The following is a 23,400-nucleotide window of genomic DNA, read 5'->3' on the forward strand; positions in this document are numbered from 1 at the left end:
AGGCACATACAGGCATATGGGGGAAGAGTAACTGTCCAGTTTTCAATTGCTCTTTGAGATTGAAATCAAATGTACATGGCATTCTCAATTCATACTGATTAAACATACAGACTAAACCAGGTAATTACAAATACATGTGTTGGGGATGCTTTTTTTTTTTTTAATTCATAAAATTGTTCCCATCTTTAAAAACATTAAGAAAAAAAGGTGGAATTACCAACACACAGAAACAGATGTTTCTGGTACTTAAATGTCAGGAATTCAGACTCCTTGTCTGGCATCACCTGGTTTTGATTCAGTATTCATTGTTTCAGGTTCATTTTGCTTAAACTCTGTCCAGTGCTGTAGAGGTAAAGCCATACAACCACCTCTGGAAATGTGTAGCTGCACTATTCTCAAACACCTTTTCTTTGAAAGACCTTGTATCCCCACAATGAAGAACAACTGTAGGTAATTTAGAACACCATACGTGTACATGTACACATACAGACATATTTACACATGGACCAAAAAGACATGGCAAGCTAATATTACCTTTTCAAAGAGATGCAATATCTCCTTCTACTGACCGGAAAGGCAACAAATTATGGATATTCCCATATTCTCCTTCTTTTGCTATACTAATATTTCTCAAAGATTTCATCGCACTTCTGAAAGTTTCACTTTGCCAACTTGGTGCTTACACTGTGATCCAGTAAACATGACGTGACTCTGCTCCAACTGTGTTTGCACAGGATTTCTACCTACCACCATGCTTGCTGACCTTCTAGCTATTCATTTCCAGCTAAATTGCCATCCCTGGGCTTGGTCCGTATTTCCCTTAATCCCCTAATCTGAAAACAAATACACATGTACAAAACCTCCCCATGCAGACGTTTCTGAAAAGGCAGTTTTCCTCACATGGAAAAATGCTGAAGTCAACCAGCACCTGCCCAGGTGCAGAAATCCCTCCCTTATGGAGATCCTACTGCACCACTGAAGAGCATGCTCTAGTTTATTATGGGGATGGCAAACTTTCTCTATTCAAAAATCTATCTAGTTAATACAGGCCAATTTCTGAAGTATCTTCATTTTGCTTCCCTTATTGGGGAGGACACATCTACACAGACAGAACTGACTTCTAGACCTGACCAGAGCCACCATACAGTGTTTTGGTTTCTTACTGTAATGTCTGTATTAATGTCAGAAAACAGACATTTAAATTTTAACATTACAGGTCCAGCTTTTTAATTTGAATAGTCATCAGTTAACTATCAGCCTGTGCAGAACATGTAAAGTGATAAATAAGTGCAAGATTTTAATGAAGTGACAAAGCTCTAAGTTGGTTCCTTACATGATTTACTTAATGTGTCCTACATTGTCTAGTACGTGATTTTGTCCACTGCACATATTATTTATAATTTAACAGGTCATTACAGCTTTAATGTAATTGTGGGAATAAAAGCATGTAAAATGCAAGAATTTCAAAATAAATTTTACAGCTCACATTTATGCAACAAATTATTGCATTTAAGAATTACGACGGTGTAAATTAGCATAAACAAGCACATGTGCCATGAGGAGCTTGTACAATAGCAGCTGGATTTGACACACTGAACTCTCTGTCCTACACAGTCCTCACCACTGTGACCACTGGCTGCTCCTTTCCATGTATAAGCAGTGAAAAACAGCAGTAGAGATAGTGATCAACAACTGTAAGCTTTGGCAATGCATGTTTTCTGTTCATGTTGCTGGAGGATAGCTTCAGAATCCACATTCTACTGAAGAAAAAACAAGTTCAAGTTGCTGGTTAATGGCCTGGGCTGTACTTGGTAAACCTCTGCTCACATGTTCTCCATTGATCTAGACATCGTGGACAGAGCTGAACTCACTATGGGATTGACCATGCTCAAGGCATCTTCTCTCCCGGGAAGTTTGAGAGGTTGGTATAAGGCCTAAGCAGGTATTTCTGTACGAGCCAGAAGCAAGGAGGAAATGGATCACAGAGGCTGAACTGCATACATGGCATCTCAGATAACAGAGGACCACAATGTCATGTTGGTGACAAGGTGGCAAACATCATATACCAGGACATACAAAGGGGACTATGGACAGCTTGATACCTGAGTTAAGACTACCTCCCAGTGCTGGCAAAGCCCAGCCTGGAATACTGTCTATGCTGGGATGATGCACTTCAAATACTGGGGAATCTTCATCACTAAAACACAGACAAAACAGGGATATTACAGTTACAACACAGCTACAGCTGATCATGCATTGGGAAAAAGAGTAGTGGATCTCTCAAAGCCTCTCCTGTCTATTTTCTCTGTCTCTGGGGAGAGACTTACTATACTGCACTTCCAGCTTGTGTTTTATAGAGTTCCAGATGTAGCTAAAACTATGAGGAGGACTGGATTATAGTTTAACTCTGCATTGATTTTCCTGTGAAACATTGAGGTTATACAAAAGGCCAGATTCTCAGACTACATAATTCAATTTAACTTCACTACCCTGAAAATGGATTAATTCAATGAAATTGGGCTAAATTACACCAGATGGGAATCTCACTCCGAATCTATGCCAGTGATCATATTTCATCCTCTTCTTTCAACTGACAAGGAACATCAGTCTTAGGTCAAAGCCTTATCTTAGGTCAGACTCTTAATTCTCATCCACTTAAGCTTCCATCTTCAAACAGAACTCAGAAACTTCTGTTTGCCATCATGAAAATTCTCAAAACAAATGCTCTCCATTTCTGTGGTCTCCAGTACCAGGATACATATTTGTCAATAATTTTGCCCATCCCATCACTTTAATCTCTGAAACATTTAACCACAGTTGGGCATTTGCTTTTCTCTGACACCTCCATCTGAGACTCAGAGTAGAGATGGTTTAAAGAAAGAAAGGGGAAAAAATAAAAAGGACCTTGAGGACCTTGGTATGTCTAAGAGATGATGAACTCTGAAATGCCATAATACAGTATCAAACACTGCTCTGTCATTTTTGACAAATTCTGGTTTTCCACAGTTTACCAGGAAAAGAAGCAGGGATTTTTCCAGGTTCTTCAAGGACCATGGCATTCAGCACTCAATCACTGCTAACCAGAAGAGAAAGAATCTAGAGATCACTGAAACAACAGTGGCATAAATGAGGACTGATTCTATCAAAGACCTTTTAGAATGGGAAACACATTCTTTGGAAATTCCCATGGTACTTCTAAATGCAGTACACCTTACAAAGACATTCAAGGCTTAAGATGTTTCTAATAGTTAGCCCTATCACTGAACAGTCAAGGCTTACCCAAGCTACTGTTTATTGTGTGTGAAGTATACCTGTGTTCATACAAGCTTGCATGGAGAAGCTGCATCCTGAAAACACAAGTGTGGAGAATCATATTGAAGGGATGTGGCAAGCTGGCTAGACAGGCTTAGCTTAGCAGCCTGGGGCAGTGCCAGTGTTTACATCACATCTAGACTGATCCTGTGCTGAACCCAGGGCTCTGGTGCCTCTGTACCACCCGCCAGTACAGAGAATAAACTGCTGCTTTCTAAGAGATGCCCAGCCAAAAAAAAAAAAATTTAAACATTAGCTGACATGCATAAATTCAATGTCAGCCCAGAAAATGGGGCTTGCCTATATCACAGCATCTGATACTCAGAGTCAGGTTTGCTGGCACAATCCTGGTCTCAGTGGATTGGTCAGCAGAGATTGAGCCCAGCTGTCTTCAAAATGTCAGGTAAGTGTGATGTTCACATACAACATAAGCTGCTGCAATGTAAACAAGCCTTAACATTACACATCTCTTAAAAGCAGTGTTGGACCAGTTACATACTTGTTTTATCTGAGCAGATGTCAGCATCTGCTTTAAGTAGAGAGAAATGAAACATTTGTGCTCCTTTGCTGTCCCCAGCCCCCACCCTACTAAAAGCGAGGAAGAACACTGACTGTCAGATTTTTCAGTGGCATTTTATACCAGAGCAGAAAGACAGATGTTTTAATTCTCCCCCTGCCCTCCTCCCTACAATCTGGGCAGCCAGTCTCTTTGCTAAGCTGTTCACCCTTACTATTAAAATTGATTTGCACAACATTATATTGCAGCCAAAGCAAGCACGGCAGTCATTAAAGAGTAGGCTGCTCACACATGTTTCTGTACTTAGCCAAGTCAACTACTGATGAATGGGTCATCTTTTGTCAAGCAACTGTAAGAAACTGGTAAAGAAATAATTTGTGGTTCAAGAACAATCATGCTGACAGGTAGGCCTTCTCTTGTTCTTTTGCTTTCCAACAACAGTGTGCTCTGTTCACTGGTCCTCATCCAATCTCTCCTTGTGATAACAGAAAATAATGAAAATGCTCTAGTCAGTTGCAAGAGCTTATGCTGAGAAGCTGTGGAAATTTTCAAAAAGTAAATGTACAGACATTGAGGCCAGTAAAATCTGGTGAGATTGCTCTAGTCAGCTCCACATGTCAACTGCAATGTGGTTTTTTTTGTTTGTTTGTTTTTTTCAGTCATGGAAGCCACGTTTTCTGGTTCCAAATACACACACACATATACTTCTCTATGTGAAACTTCTGAAAGGTCTTGGAAGAGAGCACATCATCTTAAAAAAACAATAATTACAAAAATCTAGAGTCTTAGGCCCAGATATTGTTTTGGGCTCCAGAGCAGACTGCAATAGAAATCATGGCCCAAAGTCCTCAGACCAAAGCAGCTCCAAGAAACCTCAGTTAAGTCCAGGCTGCATTTTACTAAATAACAAATGAAGAACTGTAAGGGAGAAAACTTGCCAACAGACAGGGAGTGGCTGTGGCAGATGAAATTTATATCAGAAACATCAGAAATATGGTGCCAAATTCCCATCTCCATCCATAGTTTCCACAGCCAAAAGAACAAATGACACCCGCGGGAGAAATATGCTGTCAGGAACTGCACAGAGGTTGTATAGCAGCCTATACTAAGCTCTCTTGCAGGCCTTGGAGTAATATCTCACCAAGGATAAGAAATAAGGAGAGGTGCTGTACCTTCTTCTATGCTTCTAAGACTTCAGGAGCTGCTATTAGAATGCCCTCAAACTTGAAACTATTCTAGTCCTGGATATACATATTTACAGAGTACAGCTGAAAGTTGTAAACAACTTTGTTCACAGAAAGGTTTATGGAGACTTACAACCCAGACAAATGAAAAGGAATATTCACAGAGAGATCGAAAGATAATGAACACCCAAGTAACTGTGAAGTTCTGTTCCTCAGCCCCAATAAACACAGGGTCTCATCTCCAAAGAGACACTTCTCAAACACTAACAAACTGATCTCCTGTCCTCGAAGATGAAGGAAAAGACTGGTCCATTTTTCCATGTGTTATCAAAAAAAAAGAAGAGACAGCCTAAGTCAACAGGTAGTTGTGGGAAGCATGACCTACTTGGTTGGAGTTTGGCATAATTGGAAGTTGAAGACGTACCAGTAAGAACTGGACACACATACTATTAAGTATCCTTGTCATCTGCCTTCAGAATTAACCAGGCACCTGTAAACACCGAGGTCTATTAAAACCTGCATTTTACTTCTCAAAACAGCCACCCTGATGTGCCACTTATGACCACCAGAGTGAAAGCTGCAGGACTAGGCCACTAAATAGGTCCTAAGTATGTAGTTTTGTCTAGGTCCAGAAGGCTTGTATCCTCCTCGACTATGAACAGCTCTGAGAACATCTGTAACCCTATGAGTCATATTTCATTAGAATGAAATTAAAAGAATTATTTGCCCTTTTTTAAAGTTCTGGTTCCAAGAAGTGAACAACCTCATAAGCAATTCTTCTGAAGATGAAGTTAAGATGTCTGTTGTCATACAGCCTTTTCCAGAGCTATGACTGCTCAGGAGTGAATTACAGCACACAAATGAGTCTGGATATGCATTTACTTGTAGAAGAATGGCCTGTATGCACTGGCACATAAGGCCTTCATCTGTCCTGCCTACACTACAACGGTTCACTAAATAGATTTAATTTGCAATTTCCTCTGAGGCATTTACCTTTGGAATTTTGGTTTTGATAATGGGAATCTCTTGTATATATACACACATAAAATGATAGCTCTTTAAGGATGCTAAGCCAGACAAATGTCATTTCTATGAACACGGTGTACGAAAAATGTCCTTGAATATCTCAGATACAAAATGCCAATAAATTGAATTTATGTCTCATTTAATCTGCAATGGAACAGTTAATACTTAAAGGGTACATATACTTCTCCTGGTCCCTTTCTTCTTGAGAAACTTTCAGATGCTGAAAATCAATTCCTTTTGTCTCCTTGTTATTCATCTGCTACACATTAAGGAGAAACTTTGGGCATTCAGTGATCCCACAATAGTCTTTCATCTCTGGAGAAGCCTGGTATGAATTAAAATCTTACGCTCCCACAAATTATGGATGCATACTGCAGTATGCCACTGGCTTATCTGCTCATGACTTTTGCCAGTTTTCTCAGCATGCTTCAGCTACCTAATCTGCATCTTTCAACTTAAGTCACTCTTCTACAACGTGACCCATACAATCCAGGAAAAGTGCTTTGACAGTAATGTACACTAATACATAACACCACACAACAGGTACTGCTATCAGATATTTTTCCAACTCCCTGCAATTTAGAACTTACATTAAAAAGTATTTTTACTACAGCCAAGATCTCAGTACAGAAACAGTAAATAGGCTATGAAAGTAATGTACTTTCATTTCAGTGGCCTTAAGAAACAAAGATTATATAGAAATACCTGGTGTAATTTGTGTCATGTCTGTCTTTAAAGGCAATTTTAACCTAGGACATCATTATTTGTCTGTAATGGATGCAAAATTCTGCAGCACTGGTAAATCACACCCTGGTCTTTTACTCCTAGCTTCCTGCTGTTGGTGCTGCTGTGTCCCCTGTATCGCAGGAATTCGAGGTTCCCACACTCACGTTTGAAAGTAAATCAGGGCTTAACATGCTTATTCTTGTTTTACACTCTGTTGTTGTTTCAGTTTATTTTTCTTCTTTCCAAATACTGTTTGCCCACTCTTCAACTCTCAAATATACCCTGCAGTCAAATTAACACGTTCAAATTAAGGAAACACTTGTAAATCCACATATATTTCTGTCCTACAGGAACTTTTACTAATAGCTTCTACACCCAACACCTTCCCCAGAAAAGCTTTTAGCTACTTTGCTCTATAATCTCATAAATGACTGTTGTTTTTTGTTTTGTTTTGTTTTTGTTTAAATTAGATCTGAACATGAAATATTTTCCACCATATACTGTTGTTATCAACTCAGTATCAGCAGTTTGAAGAGCTTGAAAATAAAGCTAGTGAAATGCTAAATTAGAAGAGAAACATACATTATATGTAATCCTGAACATCAGTTAAGAGGTGTCACTGCAGCTCAAGTCCTTTAGCTATTTTGGGCTCAGATGACCATGTAGGCAAGAAAATTTGGAGGTCTGCATGTGCCTGTAGTATACATCCAGTGAGAATGTCCAAATAGTTAATAGCAGGCACTGAACTCCTCATGTCACATGAATAGCCTGTGCCAGGTAGATTTAAGCCAGCTCAGGCACACCTAAGGTTGATGACAGCTTCATGTCATCCTATTTCCTGTTCCAGGTAATTGTACAGATCCTATTTTCTTCCAGCATCACAATGGTTTTCATATTTTTGAACTCAGATGAAGCCATTAAGATACTTGAGAAGATTCAATACAAAGACATCCATTCTCCACCTTCCCAAACAGCAACTATCGCTAATTTTTCATCAGAGGAGACAAAGCAGGTTCAAGCTCTGACAAAAACAACCTAGCATGGGGCTGCTAGCTAGTGAGTGCACTTGGATAGAGAGGTGCCTGTCCAGCAAAGACCTTACTTACCTCGCTTGAATCCTCTTGCTGATTGATAACAGCTAGTGCATCCTCTGCAGCCTGGCGCTTGGCTTCGGCAACAGTGCGCTCCATTTTAGCTCTCTCGGAAGTGATCATGTCGTGAGCTTTCCGCTCGGCCTCTGACACTGCCTTCTGCAACTCGGCCATTGCCTGACGTTTAACTTCATTGACAGCTTCCTCTGCAAAGGAGGGAAGAAATCCTCATCAGCACAGGATGTTTGGCACAGGGCTATGCAGAAGTAATGCACGAAATGCAGCAGTTAGGCTACTGTATTGTGTCTTCATGGTGAGAAGGACCAAGATGAATCTGATTCCTCAAGACTCTTCAAGACCACCCTGTTGCTTCTTTACTTCCACATCACCAAATCTCTCAGAAATCTCTAACACTTGTGGTGATTCTTGCTATTTTGATTCACAGTTAGTACTTCAATAGGTACAGACATTTCAGATTGCTGGTGCATTGTTTTTGTAATCTTTTAGATGATTTTACTTGGAAAATTGGTTTTGCAGCACACCAGATTGATGAATATGTTCAGCAAGAATTATTACATAAGACATAATATTACAGACTTTTTCAGAATGGTATCTTTAAGCTTTGGAAATTAAGACAGGATTCAGTCATTAACATTTTTTTTCTGTATGTAAAAAATAGATACATGAAACACCGAAGGTTTTGTTTAAAAAAATTAAATCATTCGTCTAATATCTTTTCCTGGACATATAATTTTACAAGCCAGGATTAAAATTTGTTTATGAACATTCCTTTGACCTATTGATCTCCTCTACACACTGATGTTTACATGGCAAAGACTCGACTTCCTGACGCTGCAGAGCCCTTGAGCACACCAAAGCCAACAAGACTCCAGTGCACAATTAAAACTCAGTCAGGGCACACTGCTTCATTACATACAAAGGCTAATGTTTTTGTAAAATAACTAAGTCGCTATGAGCTGTTTCTTCAGTATATACTTGTGTCATATCTTTTATTCCAGAAAACATGAATTGTCACAAATTAGTTATTTGGGTTTTGATGCAGGAAGAATGCAAAGATTTTACTAATGAACAGTCTTTTAATTGACAACTAAAACAAGTAATTTTTTTTTTAATTAACTGCTCTAATTAACAAGGAAACCATCCTCCCCCTGAATTAGTTTATCTAATTTTCATCTTTATTCAAAGCAAAATGACAATGATTAATTGAAAATTTAATAAGCAGTAATTATTAACTTGGCAAACCCAGTACCAATTAACACTCTATTAAAACTAATTATGACATGTTTCATTCAAGTGTTTGCACTTAATTGTTTCATCCACTTAAAAACCACCTTAATTAAATGTTCTGTTTAATTAAAAACATAGATTTCTAATAAAAAAATTTACTGTAGATTAAAATTTAAGTATTACAATTGTGTTAAGGGTTTGAGTTCGGAGGCTCCTTCAAATGTATTTGTGTGTATGCACACATAGACCTAACTCTTCCATACAGATACTAAGTCAGAAACTGTCGAGTTTTGATGTCCCATAGCTCTGCATTTGTTATTTTAAGCCACTACATGAAGTTTCCATTTTCAATTATTAAGCCAAGTACAATTGCAATTGATACATTTTTAAGCCATGTACTGACTAAAATTGAATTAATTAAAATGAAAGAAGAGTTGTATTATTTGTTGTGTGTGCTCCATGTGTGTGTGTCTGTGAGAGATGTTTCAGCTGAAGTTTTTGGGTGTGGGGAGGGGGGAATTAAGAGATAAAACTTATGCCTTTATTTTTATGAGGCTGAAAATATGCCCTTATATTACCCTACCATAAATGTTGTTTAGGGGAAAGCCTCAGGAGAGGAAAAATCATACCCTTCAACCATACAGCCAAGGCTTAATTTACTTTGAATATTCAAGGTGAATTAAAATTCTATCTAAGTGGCAATACAGGACAATAATTTTTGCTTACGATCAAAGCTGCAGCTAGACTAATTGTATATGCAAATCAGGCAATTTATATTTAAATTATGCATTCCTATTCTAGTCCCACAGGCACACACAGATCAGCAAAGGGAATTGGTAGGACATTTGCAAGGTGCTTGAATATTTATTACCAACTGCAAACATTCACTGATCGTGAGAAAAGAAATATACACAGGCAAACATACAGATGCAATTTTATTACCATTTTTATAAAAATGAGGCAACTTAAATACAGACGTTTTGCATCTATGAACTGCAGTTATTAACAAAGTAGATTTCTTCGCGAAAATCTGTATTCTTGCTGATATTTACTATGGAATAGAAATTATCTTTGTATGGTATGATGCACTTTCATTACATCATATAAGCTCAATCTTATGCTGAAATGTTTGCAGTGGTTAGAAATGACAGTTTCATCTATTATTTTAATTTGGAAGCAGAGTACCCCAACATTTTACAGAGACTTCTAATTTTATAGCTTTTAATCCTAAATAATCTACCTCTTTTCAATCCAAATATAAAAATTGAACCTTATATTCTAACTTCTATGTCATGTTTTTTTGCAAAGCTTCTGAGTGTGTGAAGGTGCTACAAGTACATATGAGTCCATGTGTTGAAGGAAAAGGGGTTAGATATTTTAATTGGCATAAACTATGGATTGGACGTTAGTATTTCCATTACCTTTAACAGCAAAATTTGTGTAATGATATACTAAAAATGAAAGCAAAGTTAAACTACAGTGCTTTTTGGTCACATGATTTCAATATTGTGACTCATGACATCCAACTCATGACACCCAATTTATTAAAAATAAAATTTACTATCATTGATTTTGTCCACGTCTCCTTAAAAGATATGTTTCCAGTACCTACAGGTATTTCATAGCCATAGAATACAGGCATTGTAGTTTCAGATAAGAATAAAAACTGTAATATTTGTGGAGGAAAAGTTATGAGTGACAGTGAAGTAGATTTTATTTGCCTTGACAATTTTAAGCTATCAAGCACTACAGAATGCCGCTCCTTTTCCAGAAAACAGATTAGATTAGATTCAAATATCAGAAAACTTGAATCAGTAGGTTTTTAAACTAAATATCTAAGATACATTTATGTGCATCCTCCATTTTCCAATTACTGCTAAGCATTCTTGCTCTAAATTCCCTTGTCTTTTCTTCAGAATTCAGCTGAAATGTTCCTTCACTTCCACAACTCATCATTCACTGCTGTATGTAACCTGACATGATGACGGCAGCTCCTGGGCACCTCCCTCACATCATAGGCACCCTCAGTCCACATCATGAGAAAAGAAAAGGTGATGGACAGGGATGAGGCACTGTTACTGTGACATTTGCATCACCTCCCTCTCAGGCTGACCTATCAAAGAAGGCCACTGGGAGTTGGTGATGTGAGTTATCTCACCTTCACATCACAAAATGTGTAATTTTTTTCTCAGGAGTACCCTGGCGAACATGCAGGAGTTTTACTGTCTTTGCATGAGAAAGTATAGTCATCCCATGCCTTTTTGGTAATTCCAGCACTTCATCTGGACTGCCATGAGCAGTAGATCTTGCTGTGTGACAGGGGATGGCTGGAGGATGGTCTCCCCATTAAACTGAAAGAAGCTAAGACAGCAACTCGTAAAGGGCCTGAGATCACCTCAGTATTTAATTAAGAGGAATAAGTATTTCCACGAAGCAAGTCATCCAACCTCTGATCCGACTGGCCCTCTTTACATGCCTGCCTTGCTCTTGACCATTGAGGACACTGAGAACGTGGCTTGGATTCTTCATCTGCATAACTATTATTCAATGTCATTAATCAGGACACTGATGACTTTCTGTTCCATTGACATATGAAACTGAATTGAGTTCACATGGCTTTAATTTACAAGGTGATGTGTGCTACGTGCTTGCTCCAACAATCACAAAAGCATGTGCTCAACTTGGTATACTTAAAGAATTGCACTGGAGTCTATCAATTTCAAAAAGTTTAAAGTGAATCCCTTTTACACATGATTTGCTGGTTCAGATGACTTTGGGGTTGCTTATTAACTGTTTTTGTGCCAAGTTCTTTCAGTTCAATGGATTCAGCTTCTCAATCAGGCTTTTTACACTTAATTCAGCTGTCTACACATCGGTCTTTATGGCCATTTGAGACACCAAGATATCCACACTGAGCTAGCAGAAATGACTTGTGAGAGATTTGCAGCCTTCTAGGCTGGCAGTTGCAGCCCAGCCAGGAAACTACACAGCATCTCAAATGGCATTAGAGACCTGTTCTTACAGGCACTGAATTGCACTTTTACTGCCTTGAACTGCTTATGAAACTGGGGAGATCTCCAGCTTCAGTGCACTCTCTTGAAAATGAAGGCCAATGATTTATTAAAAGCATTATGTCTTCTGATTTTTTACTACTGTTAGTAACAGATAGGGGTATGCATCCTGTAGCAGGTCAGATTTTTTTCTTCTCCAGTTCACAGACACCCTTAATAAAGGGAATCTGACTGAAAGCCACATCAGCATGAAAACAGAGTCCAGAAAAGGGTAGAAAGAAAAAAAAAATGTTTCAGAATAACTGATGACATAATTGTTCACTACATGACATGTCTCAGTTCCTTTATACTACCATATCTGGATAAACATGATGAGGATGCACATCCAGTTTTATAACTCAGGCCAAAAGCTTCATTTAACTTGTATGCTAGCATATGAAGATTTTTTTTTCTTCTATTGGAGTCAGAAATGGCCTGATATGCCAAATGACATCAAAACCTGGATACTGCAAGAGAAATAAAATTCCTGAAATTCCCATGCATAATGCTTCTCTGTAAGGCTTCCTGGGACTGCACATTTTTTTCTTATTTTTCACTTAGGATGTTAACATAAATATGGCAAAACAAACTCTGAAAAATACTGTGGGCATTGAGTTACAAAGGCTACGTGATTCTTGGACAAAAGAAAAAGTTGTAACAATTTTGTTATTTTTCATAGAAACTACAACAGATCCAAAAATAATAAGTTGCACATTGAAAAATGTTGACTGTAAATGATAAACCCATGCTACACAAACTTCTTGTCTGATACAACATTATGCCATTTGTGTGTTCTGCATCTAGTCTAAAATACACCCAGCAGTTACAGGACACTTGAAAGCATCAAAAGTGCTGCATATTTGCCATTTGATCATTAGTCCTGCTCAGGCAGCTGCAGTACATGGCTGTACTGGTGTTCAGAAGCTCTCTTTGTCAGTGCGTGTATGTGTGTGGGGACACGTGAGAGTAGAAGCTCAACTACCCAGTTCTGGTTCAAGAGCCAACTCCTGACCCCTCTGAAAACAAGGAAGCTCTGATATCGATGGTGAAAGTGCAAAGGTTTGGCTGCAGCACCACAAAAGGATCCTCAGCAAGAAACTCCTGTGCTCAGGCAGAGTTTCAAACTGTTGAAGAAAACTCAGCACAACCACAACAACTTCCCATGGTGCTTTTCAACCTTGGAGAAGACATGAATCTCCATGCAACCACTAGGACCAGTTGAGACACAACCTTCTTTGCTTATTTGAACACTTACCAGGTTTATGAACCCAGACTTCACTTGGGGCTGATGATCACAAAGTCTTTTTGAAATTAAGAATGGCTACACTGCATATCTAAAGGTTTTTTCCTTAACAGGTATACTTATTTTTTTTTCCCTGTTTTGGGAATTCTTACCTTAGCTAGGTAAGAACATTGAAGATTAAAAAAAAAAAAACCCCACAAAAGCATTTTTTTAAATTGCTAACAGATTGAAACCTTAGCATATCAAGTTTCAGCCTGGAACCATTATAACCCTTGAAAATAGGGGTCTGTAATGGAAGCACTGATAGCCCCTTAACTATAGCAGCAAATGCTTCCATTATAAAGATTATTTCATGTTCTGATCAGTTCCAGTTTAAGATTATTAAATACAATTTCTTCTTGTTACTAGTAAACCCTTTCTTTTTTTTTTTTTTTATTCCTCACATCAGTGCGTTAACAACTGCACACAGCTGCCAGAATACTAAGCTCATGTTTTTAAACAGTTCTTACCAGCTTTCTTCCAGATCTCCTCTGGCACGTATCCAGACGCAGGCCTGTGAAGGAATTCCCGATGCGATTCTGCAGGAGGAGGGGGGGGAAGGGGGCGGGGGGCAGAGGGAAAAAGAAAGAGCATGGTAAGCAACGCTTGGATGTCGAACAGGGCTCAGAGAAATACCTTTTCCCTTTACTTATTGCTCAGGCAAAAATCACATGAAGTTTTTCTTTACATGAAATAAGAAGGGCACTGTGGCAGACACTCACTCAGGAATTTCAGATAGACTGGATTGACATTTAGGGCTCGGATGTCTCATCTTAAGCCAAGCTGAGACTCGTTCGCTTTATTTTTATTTTAGTGTTTCAAGTCAACTCTATATGACAGTTTCCATGCTTTTAAAGCTGGCTTTGTGAGACTGACTGAGGGAGTGACATGCTTCATCCTTTGTAATTATGTTTATGAAAGGAAAGAAGAAAGAGGGCAGCAGCCCGCATTTGGCACTTCTGGTCTGTCTGGCTACTGACGAGCAGAGATAAAAGCCGAGATGTCAATCCAGTGATCAAATAAACCATCCACAGAAAAAGAAAGGGGTGTTTCTATATGTTCAGAGATACGCTTTCCTATATCTGAGCCCGTGTTGGTAACTGTAGCCGCGCAAGTTTGGAAAACAGAACCTTTAACTTTAGGTTAAGCGCCTACATACACACACCCAGCAACCTCACGGGAGCTGGAGCTCATAACTCACCCATATATTTCAATCACATTTTGACAGCTCTTGCCCCCTCCTCTCCTTTTTTTCCAAGGGTTTAACCTCTGGGCATGAGCCTAAGAACTCTGAAATCAGCAAGATCCCGTCCACGCCGACTTCAAAGCCACAAGATCAGACAAAGCAGGAAAAAAACTCACTTTGGCCTGAAATTCAGCATACAGATTCTCAGCAGATGAAAAGCTGCTCTTTTCAAATACAAATATAATTTAAAACCTGATCAACTGCATTTCAAAGTAACATAGGAGAACTGTTTTTAAAAATACAGATAGATTCACTGCTGTGATTACTACTGCCTGTGTGATAGAACTCAATTGTCAAAATATCTTAATTACATTAGAAAGGTTTTGCATCTTTTTTAGAGATTTTGCTAGAAATCAAACATCCTCTTTGATGTCTGATTTTGAATCAGAATAAAAGTATTTAAATCATTATTTTAATTTTTATTAATTATATTCATTTTTGTATATTAAATTTATTATTAGATAACTTGGTGGAAAAGTAGCCTTTTTGATGGTAAAGGCTGAATCATTCGATTTTGCAGTGTTTTTTATACCACTATGGACATGAGTTCAGTACTGTTTATATAGAGTATGATACAGAAACTTTAAAAAAAAATTAAAAGAGGAGGCTTAATATGGCATCTGGCTAACAAAGGGGAAATGACAGGGGCAGTTTCAGCTGCGCAGGCAGCAGGGAATCCCAACCCCTGCCCGCTGCTCCACAGACACAATTTCTAGCACATGAATCTGCAGACACCGACTGGGCAGATTGAATCTTCCCATCTGACAGGCAGCTGAGCGGATTTCCCCAGCTCTTCTGTTTATCACTAAAAATGGATTTTTATAGGCAGAATTTCACACCTCTCAAGCATAAAATGGTGGGTGTGTATATAAAGTTGTGTGCAAAAACAGCTAACTATTTACATTGGTTTAACTGACCTGATAGAGGGCTTCAGCCCTGATACTGAAAATGTGAAAATTCTCAGTATCAGTTGGTTCATATGATTCTGGAGACTACAAATATTATTATGTACACTTCTCCCATCCTTTGGAGGTTTTAGGACCTATGTGAACAGTTCCAGTTCAACCAGGGACAGAGGAGGCAACAGAAAATTCTGCTTGAAAGCTCAGAAAAACTAAAGGCGAAAAATAAAAGCATTCTTATTTGCTTTTCCTGCAATAACTGCAAGACACAACCAGACTCCAAATGTGGCAAAGCAAGGGTTTTGTTGCATTCATGTCTTGTATTTTGGGTTTAATTTCTTTTCTGCAATTTAAAGTACTCTCCATTGTAAGGGAATCATAGCCCTGATTTAAGCCCTCTACCATGGTACTCAGTATTAAAAATAAAGAGATGTGGATCTGATTTTTTGGTACACATGACTTTCCAAAAATGGAATTCAATGACATAAATGACCAGATTGCCAGCTAATTGTTAAAATTTCCAAAACATAAACATCAATCAAGCTCTTATTCCAACCACAAATTATTTACATGAGGAATAAGATCCTCTGCAAGAAGAATTAAATCAAGAGCTTGTGAGAGACTTTCCCATAGTTTGGACTGGCACACAAAAAAAGACAAGAAGCACTTACAAAGATAATAAAAAACATATTTTCCAAACAAGAAAAATATTATTAACATGGCTATTGTTTAGTCAGTGGTGATGAGTCCATGAAAACAATCTTATTCTGGGGGCTAAACTACAGGACATGACCAGAAGATATGTTTTACATTATTATTTTTAAGCTAAGGTGTGCTTCATATTAAGAATCACAGAACTTGATCAGTAAAAATATAACGCAAAAAATCTCAACAGGTTTGGAAGTCTAGCAAATTCTAAACAAAATTAACACAATTGAGCAAAGTCCCTAATACAGTGAACAAAAAAGCCAGCTGAAAAAAGCCACAATGAGGATGAATACATTGTGTTAACTGACTGAGTGCAGTACCGAGAAGTCAAAGAAAATCCTGCCTAGAAGGAAACAGAATTTTATCAAACAAAATTAGGAATAACCTGGAGCAACAAGACAGCTCATACAGAAAATATTTTATGTGTCAGACAGAACTTAAAAAATTGTTAATGGTTAAAATGTGGTAAAGTTACTACACAGAATAAACTAAACACAATAGATAACAGTGAATTTATTTGAAATTTACAGCAAGGCATGGTTTGAGAGCACTTGTAGATTATCAGTCTGGCTCCTACTTGACCACGTGAAAAAGCCCAAAAAAGGAACATAAAAAGCACATATACATGAGGATAACCAGTACTTACTTACAAAGATCTTAAATGAAGTAAAAATAAAAGAGACTTTTAAATCTAAAATGTTTTTGGCATTTTTTATTTTAATATAAAATATACCTCTCAGGAAGAAAGCTGCTGAACTGGCATATAAGTATGAAAAAAATATAAAAAATTGGTCTCTGTTTAATCCCTCATATTCTATTGAATACTAGACAATGACATTGTATTATTTTGTAAAATATATAGAAGAATAATAGTATTTTAAGTATATTCTGGATTTATTTATTTATTTTTTTAAATAAGGAAGAAAACATTTACTCCCAAAAAATCCTAAAGTCACAGTATGGTGCCAGGTTTCATAAAGGCCCTGGCGTATTCATTCCAAGAATGCATTTGAGGATATGAATCATCAACAGTCAATTGATTGACCATGCTTCTGAAGTTCAGAAAGTAGAAACCTTGTACATTACCTATTTTTGGTGGTTTTAAGATAAAAAGAATAGGTACTACAAGTAGTGAAAGAGGGAAATGTGGAGTTTTAAGAGCAGAAATAAACATGAATCTGGGAAGTGAAACTGAGATGAAAAGCTATATCCAAATAAAGGAGATGAACTCTCACATGGTAAGAACCAAACATAAGGAAACAGAATAGAAAGACTTAAAAGGAAAAGATTTGTTCAAAGACCCCAATCCATATTTGGAAAGAAGGAACAGAAGATGGATTGAAAATATAAAATAATAGAAGTTTTCATCACTGGATAATGACATCAAAGCTTATAATTACAAAATCGTAAGACATGGGGATAAACAGCTGATCATTTGAGGACCTTTTAGAATTTATCGTCTTTATGAAAAAAACTGGTAGAAACAACATTACCCTACATGCCATTGTGAACACTAGGGCTCAAGCATACTTAAAGCTGCATGTAGCCAGGCCAAAGCCCATAGATTATTTCATATATGATAAATGTATGCTTTTATACAAATATATATGCTTTACACACGCAAGTTTTACATCATTCTACCCTATAATAAATATAACACTATTGGTAGTACACACGCAACAAAGAAAAAACTCCTCGGAACAATTGATAAATATTCACTGCCTTGCTTATAAGAGTCACACTCAGAAGTGTACTACTCCAGCTACTGGATGATAGGGATACAAATCTGAGGAGGTATAATACTGAATGAGACTACTTTGCTGACTTCATTGGGCAACATAAGTTTCAAGTATTTCTTTGTATATTGTTCCTTCTTTGCCCCCTAATACATTTTTGTGGCTACTATATATAACACCCCTTGAACATACATGAAATTCTGTTAAAAATTTAGTTGTGGCCTCATTTAAAAAGAATAAGAAAAGGAAAACCACACCAGTACTGCGTTACTGGACTACCTTGTCCTTCATCTTCACTCAAGATCCAATTTCCACTAACTAGCAGCAATAGAATTTTTCCTTTTCTGTGCCACCTGCGAGTTCTTTTGCAGACCACAACAGTGACAAGAGGGGTATAAAGAATGGATAAAATTTACCATAGTCCCAAGGAAGTCAGAACTGAATACTAAGAATACAAATGCATGCTGTTTCTGCAGGTGTAGCCCTACCCAACAGCATCCAATTCACTCTGCAACAATCTAGCCCAAACCTCCCATGCAGCTAATGGATTAAGAGCAATATTTAATATCATCAGTGACTAGTATTACAGAAGCTTTACATTCTAGAATTACAAGTTATAAATGTTACTGTGGTATTCACAGCATTCCTGTTAGCTCATGTTGAGAATATCATGCGTATCACAGCAATGTTGATTATCCGCAAATGGCAAAGGAAAGATTTTATAATCGCAGCACGAACAGAAAAATATCAGCAGGAGTGCCCTGGCTAATGCCAAAAGTACTTGGGTAAACAACCTTTGAAAAAATATAAACAAACTCTGAAAGGGTTAACATTTAAAAATGTATTAAGAACTATCTAACCTATGTGTTTTTAACAAATTCATATACTTCTGAGAGTTCATATACTTCCTGGGGCAAATCCTGTAGGCATTGGCACTCTCGAGTTGGAGATTTCAAACTCTATTTTGTAAGATTTCCATTCTGATAAATTCAACAGATAGAAAATATCAGTACTGCTGCAAACCTTCTGATGTGTGCCTACACCACTTATCTAGAGCCACAGCTGCACTCAGTAAGGTTATAGATCTTGTTTATAACCCATGATGTTGAAGAACCCTCATCTTTAATTTATCCTACTGTGTGTATTTCAGTATACATTGTCTGATATGTGTAATTATTCACTATTAGGATGAAAGTGTTTCAGTCCTGTTGCAATATGTAGTACTGAAATTCTTCAGCAGAAATGGAGGAGTCAGGTGATGTATTATTTACTTCATAGACCATCACAGTTCATCAAGTGAATATATATAAAGTCTGAGTCATTTTTAGATTTTAATAAACATGTATTATTCAGACTAAAATGAATGGGCCTATCTTACCTTCAATGCACTCTCAGAAAATAATGGGATCGTGTAACCTGTTGTAGCTGGCTAATGCGTGTATTGGATTACATTGCATTAAAACCGATTATCAAATATTTCATTTAATTTCTTAATTAAAAATATCAACAGGAAAGTACTCATCAGATACTGGCAACTGTCAAGCTCAGAATGATTTACAGGGATGTCAAATTGAAAGCAGCACAAAAACTTCTTGCTGAAAAAAAAAAAAAAAAAAGGCCAGTGATTCAAAATGGCCACAATTTTCTTCAGTTTCCTTTGGATCCAACTTACCTATGCTAAATTTCAGCTTAGAAAGTATGTGCTTCAGCAACAGCTATTGATGAAGACCATGACATACTGTTTATAGTGAGAACTTATCACTTCATTGATGCTATTTTAATCGTAAAGAAAAAGAAAAAAAGGCATGGATATGGTAGCCATATGGCCCCCTTTTTTTCTCGTCTTACTAGTGGAGATGACAAGATTGATTTAAAGGGTGGATTACTTCATTTAAAAAAAAATACAAGGGGGAATCACTGACATTTAGAATCCATGCAGCAAAAAGCAATATTTACATGTTGTGGCACTGTAATTAAAACATTGGAGAAATTTTTCGATCCCTTCTTTTTCACTTCAAAACTAAAACATAAGTCCCTAAAGAGAAGTGTCTCAAATCCCACAGACACTGTTTCAATTTTATTATACTTCTGAAAGTTTGGAGTTTTCATTTAGTTAACTAGATTGCTACCAGATTTGAAGAAAGATAATGATTAAATTTCCATAGACTCTGAGCTAAGTATCTGACATGTCGGGTAAGTGCCCGACATGTCAGGCATAAAAGCACTTCTTATCAATATTTACGATTGATATGAATACTACATCACTGAAGCGATCCAAGTTACATGTCCACAAGTCTGAGGGAGTACTTTTTAAAGCCAAATAACTGAAATGTGGCGTGTTAAAATTGAAATGGACTGACTCCAACCAGTTAAATTCTATCCATAGCACTACAGAGATGAGTGGTATGTCAGACTACAAAGGCTGTGCATTATAACTTATTAAACAAACAGACTTTGTTGTTTCCAACCAAGCAAAATGATAAGATAGGGAACTGATTTCATCTTATCTTCATTTTATCTTTTCCTGGTTTTGTTATGGCTATCTTTCTTGGATTGTAAATCTATAAAGTTTTGGTGAACGTCTTGAGTTCCAGTTTGTTGGGGGAAATTACAAAAACTCATTTTCCTTTCTTTTTTAACTTTTTTACCTATGAACCATTTTTACAAGCATCATGGCCTGGATCTTTTTGCATCATAGCTTTAGTAGAGATGGCTGCCACTGCTTTTGATCTAGGGGTTTCCTCACAAGTGTTTTTCCCGAAGCTGCAGATGTGATCGACTTTTCAAATGTCATATTTATGAGCCTTTCTTTACATTACATTTAACACTATTCATATAAGCCATTACCTGAATGCTTCTTTCTGAGAAGGACTTCTCTAGGGACTAGGCTTATTAGTGAAGTTGGGAACAGCATTTCCATAACCCCTCCTTTCACTGACTGAAGCTAATTTATAGAGCTATTGGCTATCACTTGACACACACACAAAAGAAAGTTCATTTGTTTTCAAGGGACACTAAATATCAGATTTACCAAAAAGAAGATGGAGAAGGCATTGGATTTGTTCTTCTCTTTCTATATTTGCAATTAAGTAAATTACAGATTTAATAAGTTATTTTAAGGACAAAAACAAAACAGATTTAAATGAAATACAGTTGTGAAATAATATACACATCCAATGGCATATGATGATTTTAAGTAGATAGTGTTTGATGTGGACAATTATTTTTTTGAAAGATGGGTCTTAGACAAGCAATCATAGTTTGTTGTTCTCTTCAAAATTACAGAGAACAATTAAAAGGCATCATCACCAAGACATGTTTCTTTATTTCACCTGCCATAAAAGTGAGGGGATGAGGCAGAAGCAGGCCAACATATTAATAAATTACATATTTATTATTTTCACACAATAAAATCTTGTGTTTATACAGCAGAGCCATCCTAGAGAAGTTTTTGGAGATACTTTGCAAGTGTGACTGTTAAGGTCTGCACGGGATGAACATCCAACTGCTTAGCCTACTTCTTGTAGGTGGGCTTTGCACTTGAGCTGAGCTCTGCATTGCTCTGTGTAACTGGAAAGCAAGCAGTACCCAAGCAATAATGAACGTCACTGCATGAGCTGCAGCAGTAGACACAGAGAATTACGTGTGCTCGGTTGCAGGCATTGCAGATGTTGCTATTTCTTTCTTATATGGAAACCAAGTACAGCCAGGAAATGCCCTTATCTTTACATCTCCCCCCCTTCATTTCCTTATAAAAGACAACTTCCAATTTAAATCATTTGATCTCACAAGATTAAAGCCCTTGTTTTCACAATGCTAGCCATCAAGAAGTACCTACAGATTTCCTTAATCAAGTAGGCAAGGGAGGGAGGTTGGATGGAGGCTTAGTGCACTTCTTACTGCCCTGTCACCCCTACATGACAGGCTGTCCTCCTGCCCAAGCACCCTCAGACATTTCTGAATGGAAAGCAAATTATCAAATCTTACCACCAAACCCTAGCCATTTCACATGTAAATAAGACTATTAGGACGTGTTATATTTAATTCAGATATGGTTATATTAGAGCATAACAGTATATATTAATATAACATATAGTAATAATTCAGTAGGTAGCAGAGAGGAATATTTCATCAGTACTAGAGAAGAGTCAGAAGAACAAATACAAACTTTGTCTAACACTTCGCTGAGCTGAAACAAGACCAGTGAACAATTTTAACGAGCGTACTGTACCTAGTGTGACTGGATCTGGATTCACTGGACTCTGCTGTCTGGAATGACTACTGCTGCTGTTACTGCCTTTTTTTAAATCTTCTGCATCACTGTACCGTCGTATCCAGTAATTAAGCTCCTCACGGTCTGCTTCTTGACATCGCCGTAGTACAGTGAGAGATCGCCTAGTTTTTTCCACCATGTCCATTATACAATTTAACAGCTAGTCACAGCAGTGGATGGAGCAGAGAAATGAAAAAGAACATTTTATTCATAAACTGACATTAAAATAAAGAAAACATTCATGTCCTGAGTACATGGATTTTAAGAATGAAGGTGTCTCTCCCTGTTCTTTCAAATACAGCTGAAAAATTCTAGTCTTGAGTTAAGAATAATGATCCCTTCCTGTTTAACTGGTATTCTTAAAGATGTAGGTTTCCATATCTACACAGATATACATTTCTGGAAAAACGGGAGAAGGAGTGGAGGAGAAGACTGAAAGGACTGTATCCTACCACCAGTATCGCATGGCACTAAAAAGGCCAGGAGATCTGGTCCAGAACTGATGTCTAGAAATGTTGTAGGAGCTAATAAAATCCAATTAACTAGTTCTAAGGCCAAGCAGTCATATATCCCAGATCCAGTGTTTATACAGCGGAGTCCATTCCCCATTTGGCATTCTGTAATAATTAGGACACTGCAACATATGTTTGAACAGCAAGGCCTAATAATATGAGCTACCTAACAAGGAATATCAAGACCCCAGGTTTAATCAACAGTGTTTTCAAAACTTGTACTGGGATTCAGATTTTTTTTTTAAACAAAAAGTTTAAATCCCTATCTTATAGGACTCCTTTTAGACAATTATACATGAGTGCATTTAGCCCTTACATGGTCAAGGTGTTTCCACTCTTCTGCCCATTCTCTGTCTGTTAGCCTGTGATCAATCATTTCTTCTTGACGTGTGCCATGTAACCCTGCCAAAAAGGAGAAAATCATGTTTACAGTGTTGGGTGTCCTCTAGGGGGAAAAAAAAAAAAAAAAAAAAAAAAAAAAAAAAAAAAAAAGAAGAGCCCATTGGACATGTGACTACATACATACCATACATTACCTGGTCTAGTATAAGAATGCCACCATAAAAATAAATGGTTACTTAAAAACT

General features: G+C 37.4%; 1 protein-coding gene across 3 annotated transcripts in view; it reads right to left on the bottom strand.

The window, feature by feature from the left end:
- Window positions 1–23,400, bottom strand: part of RUNX1T1 (RUNX1 partner transcriptional co-repressor 1) — a 114,530-nt gene that overhangs the window by 4,980 nt on the left and 86,150 nt on the right. For all 3 annotated transcript variants that reach the window (XM_066990587.1, XM_066990588.1, XM_066990589.1), the window contains 4 exons: window positions 23,130–23,215; window positions 22,260–22,461; window positions 13,907–13,975; window positions 7,872–8,062 (listed from right to left, as the gene is read on the bottom strand). In XM_066990587.1, coding sequence (XP_066846688.1) covers window positions 7,872–8,062; window positions 13,907–13,975; window positions 22,260–22,461; window positions 23,130–23,215 — 548 coding nt within the window. The remainder of the gene's footprint in view (window positions 1–7,871; window positions 8,063–13,906; window positions 13,976–22,259; window positions 22,462–23,129; window positions 23,216–23,400) is intronic.

The sequence above is a fragment of the Anser cygnoides genome, chromosome 2 (assembly GCF_040182565.1).
Source record: "Anser cygnoides isolate HZ-2024a breed goose chromosome 2, Taihu_goose_T2T_genome, whole genome shotgun sequence".
Taxonomy (NCBI): Eukaryota; Metazoa; Chordata; class Aves; order Anseriformes; family Anatidae; genus Anser; species Anser cygnoides.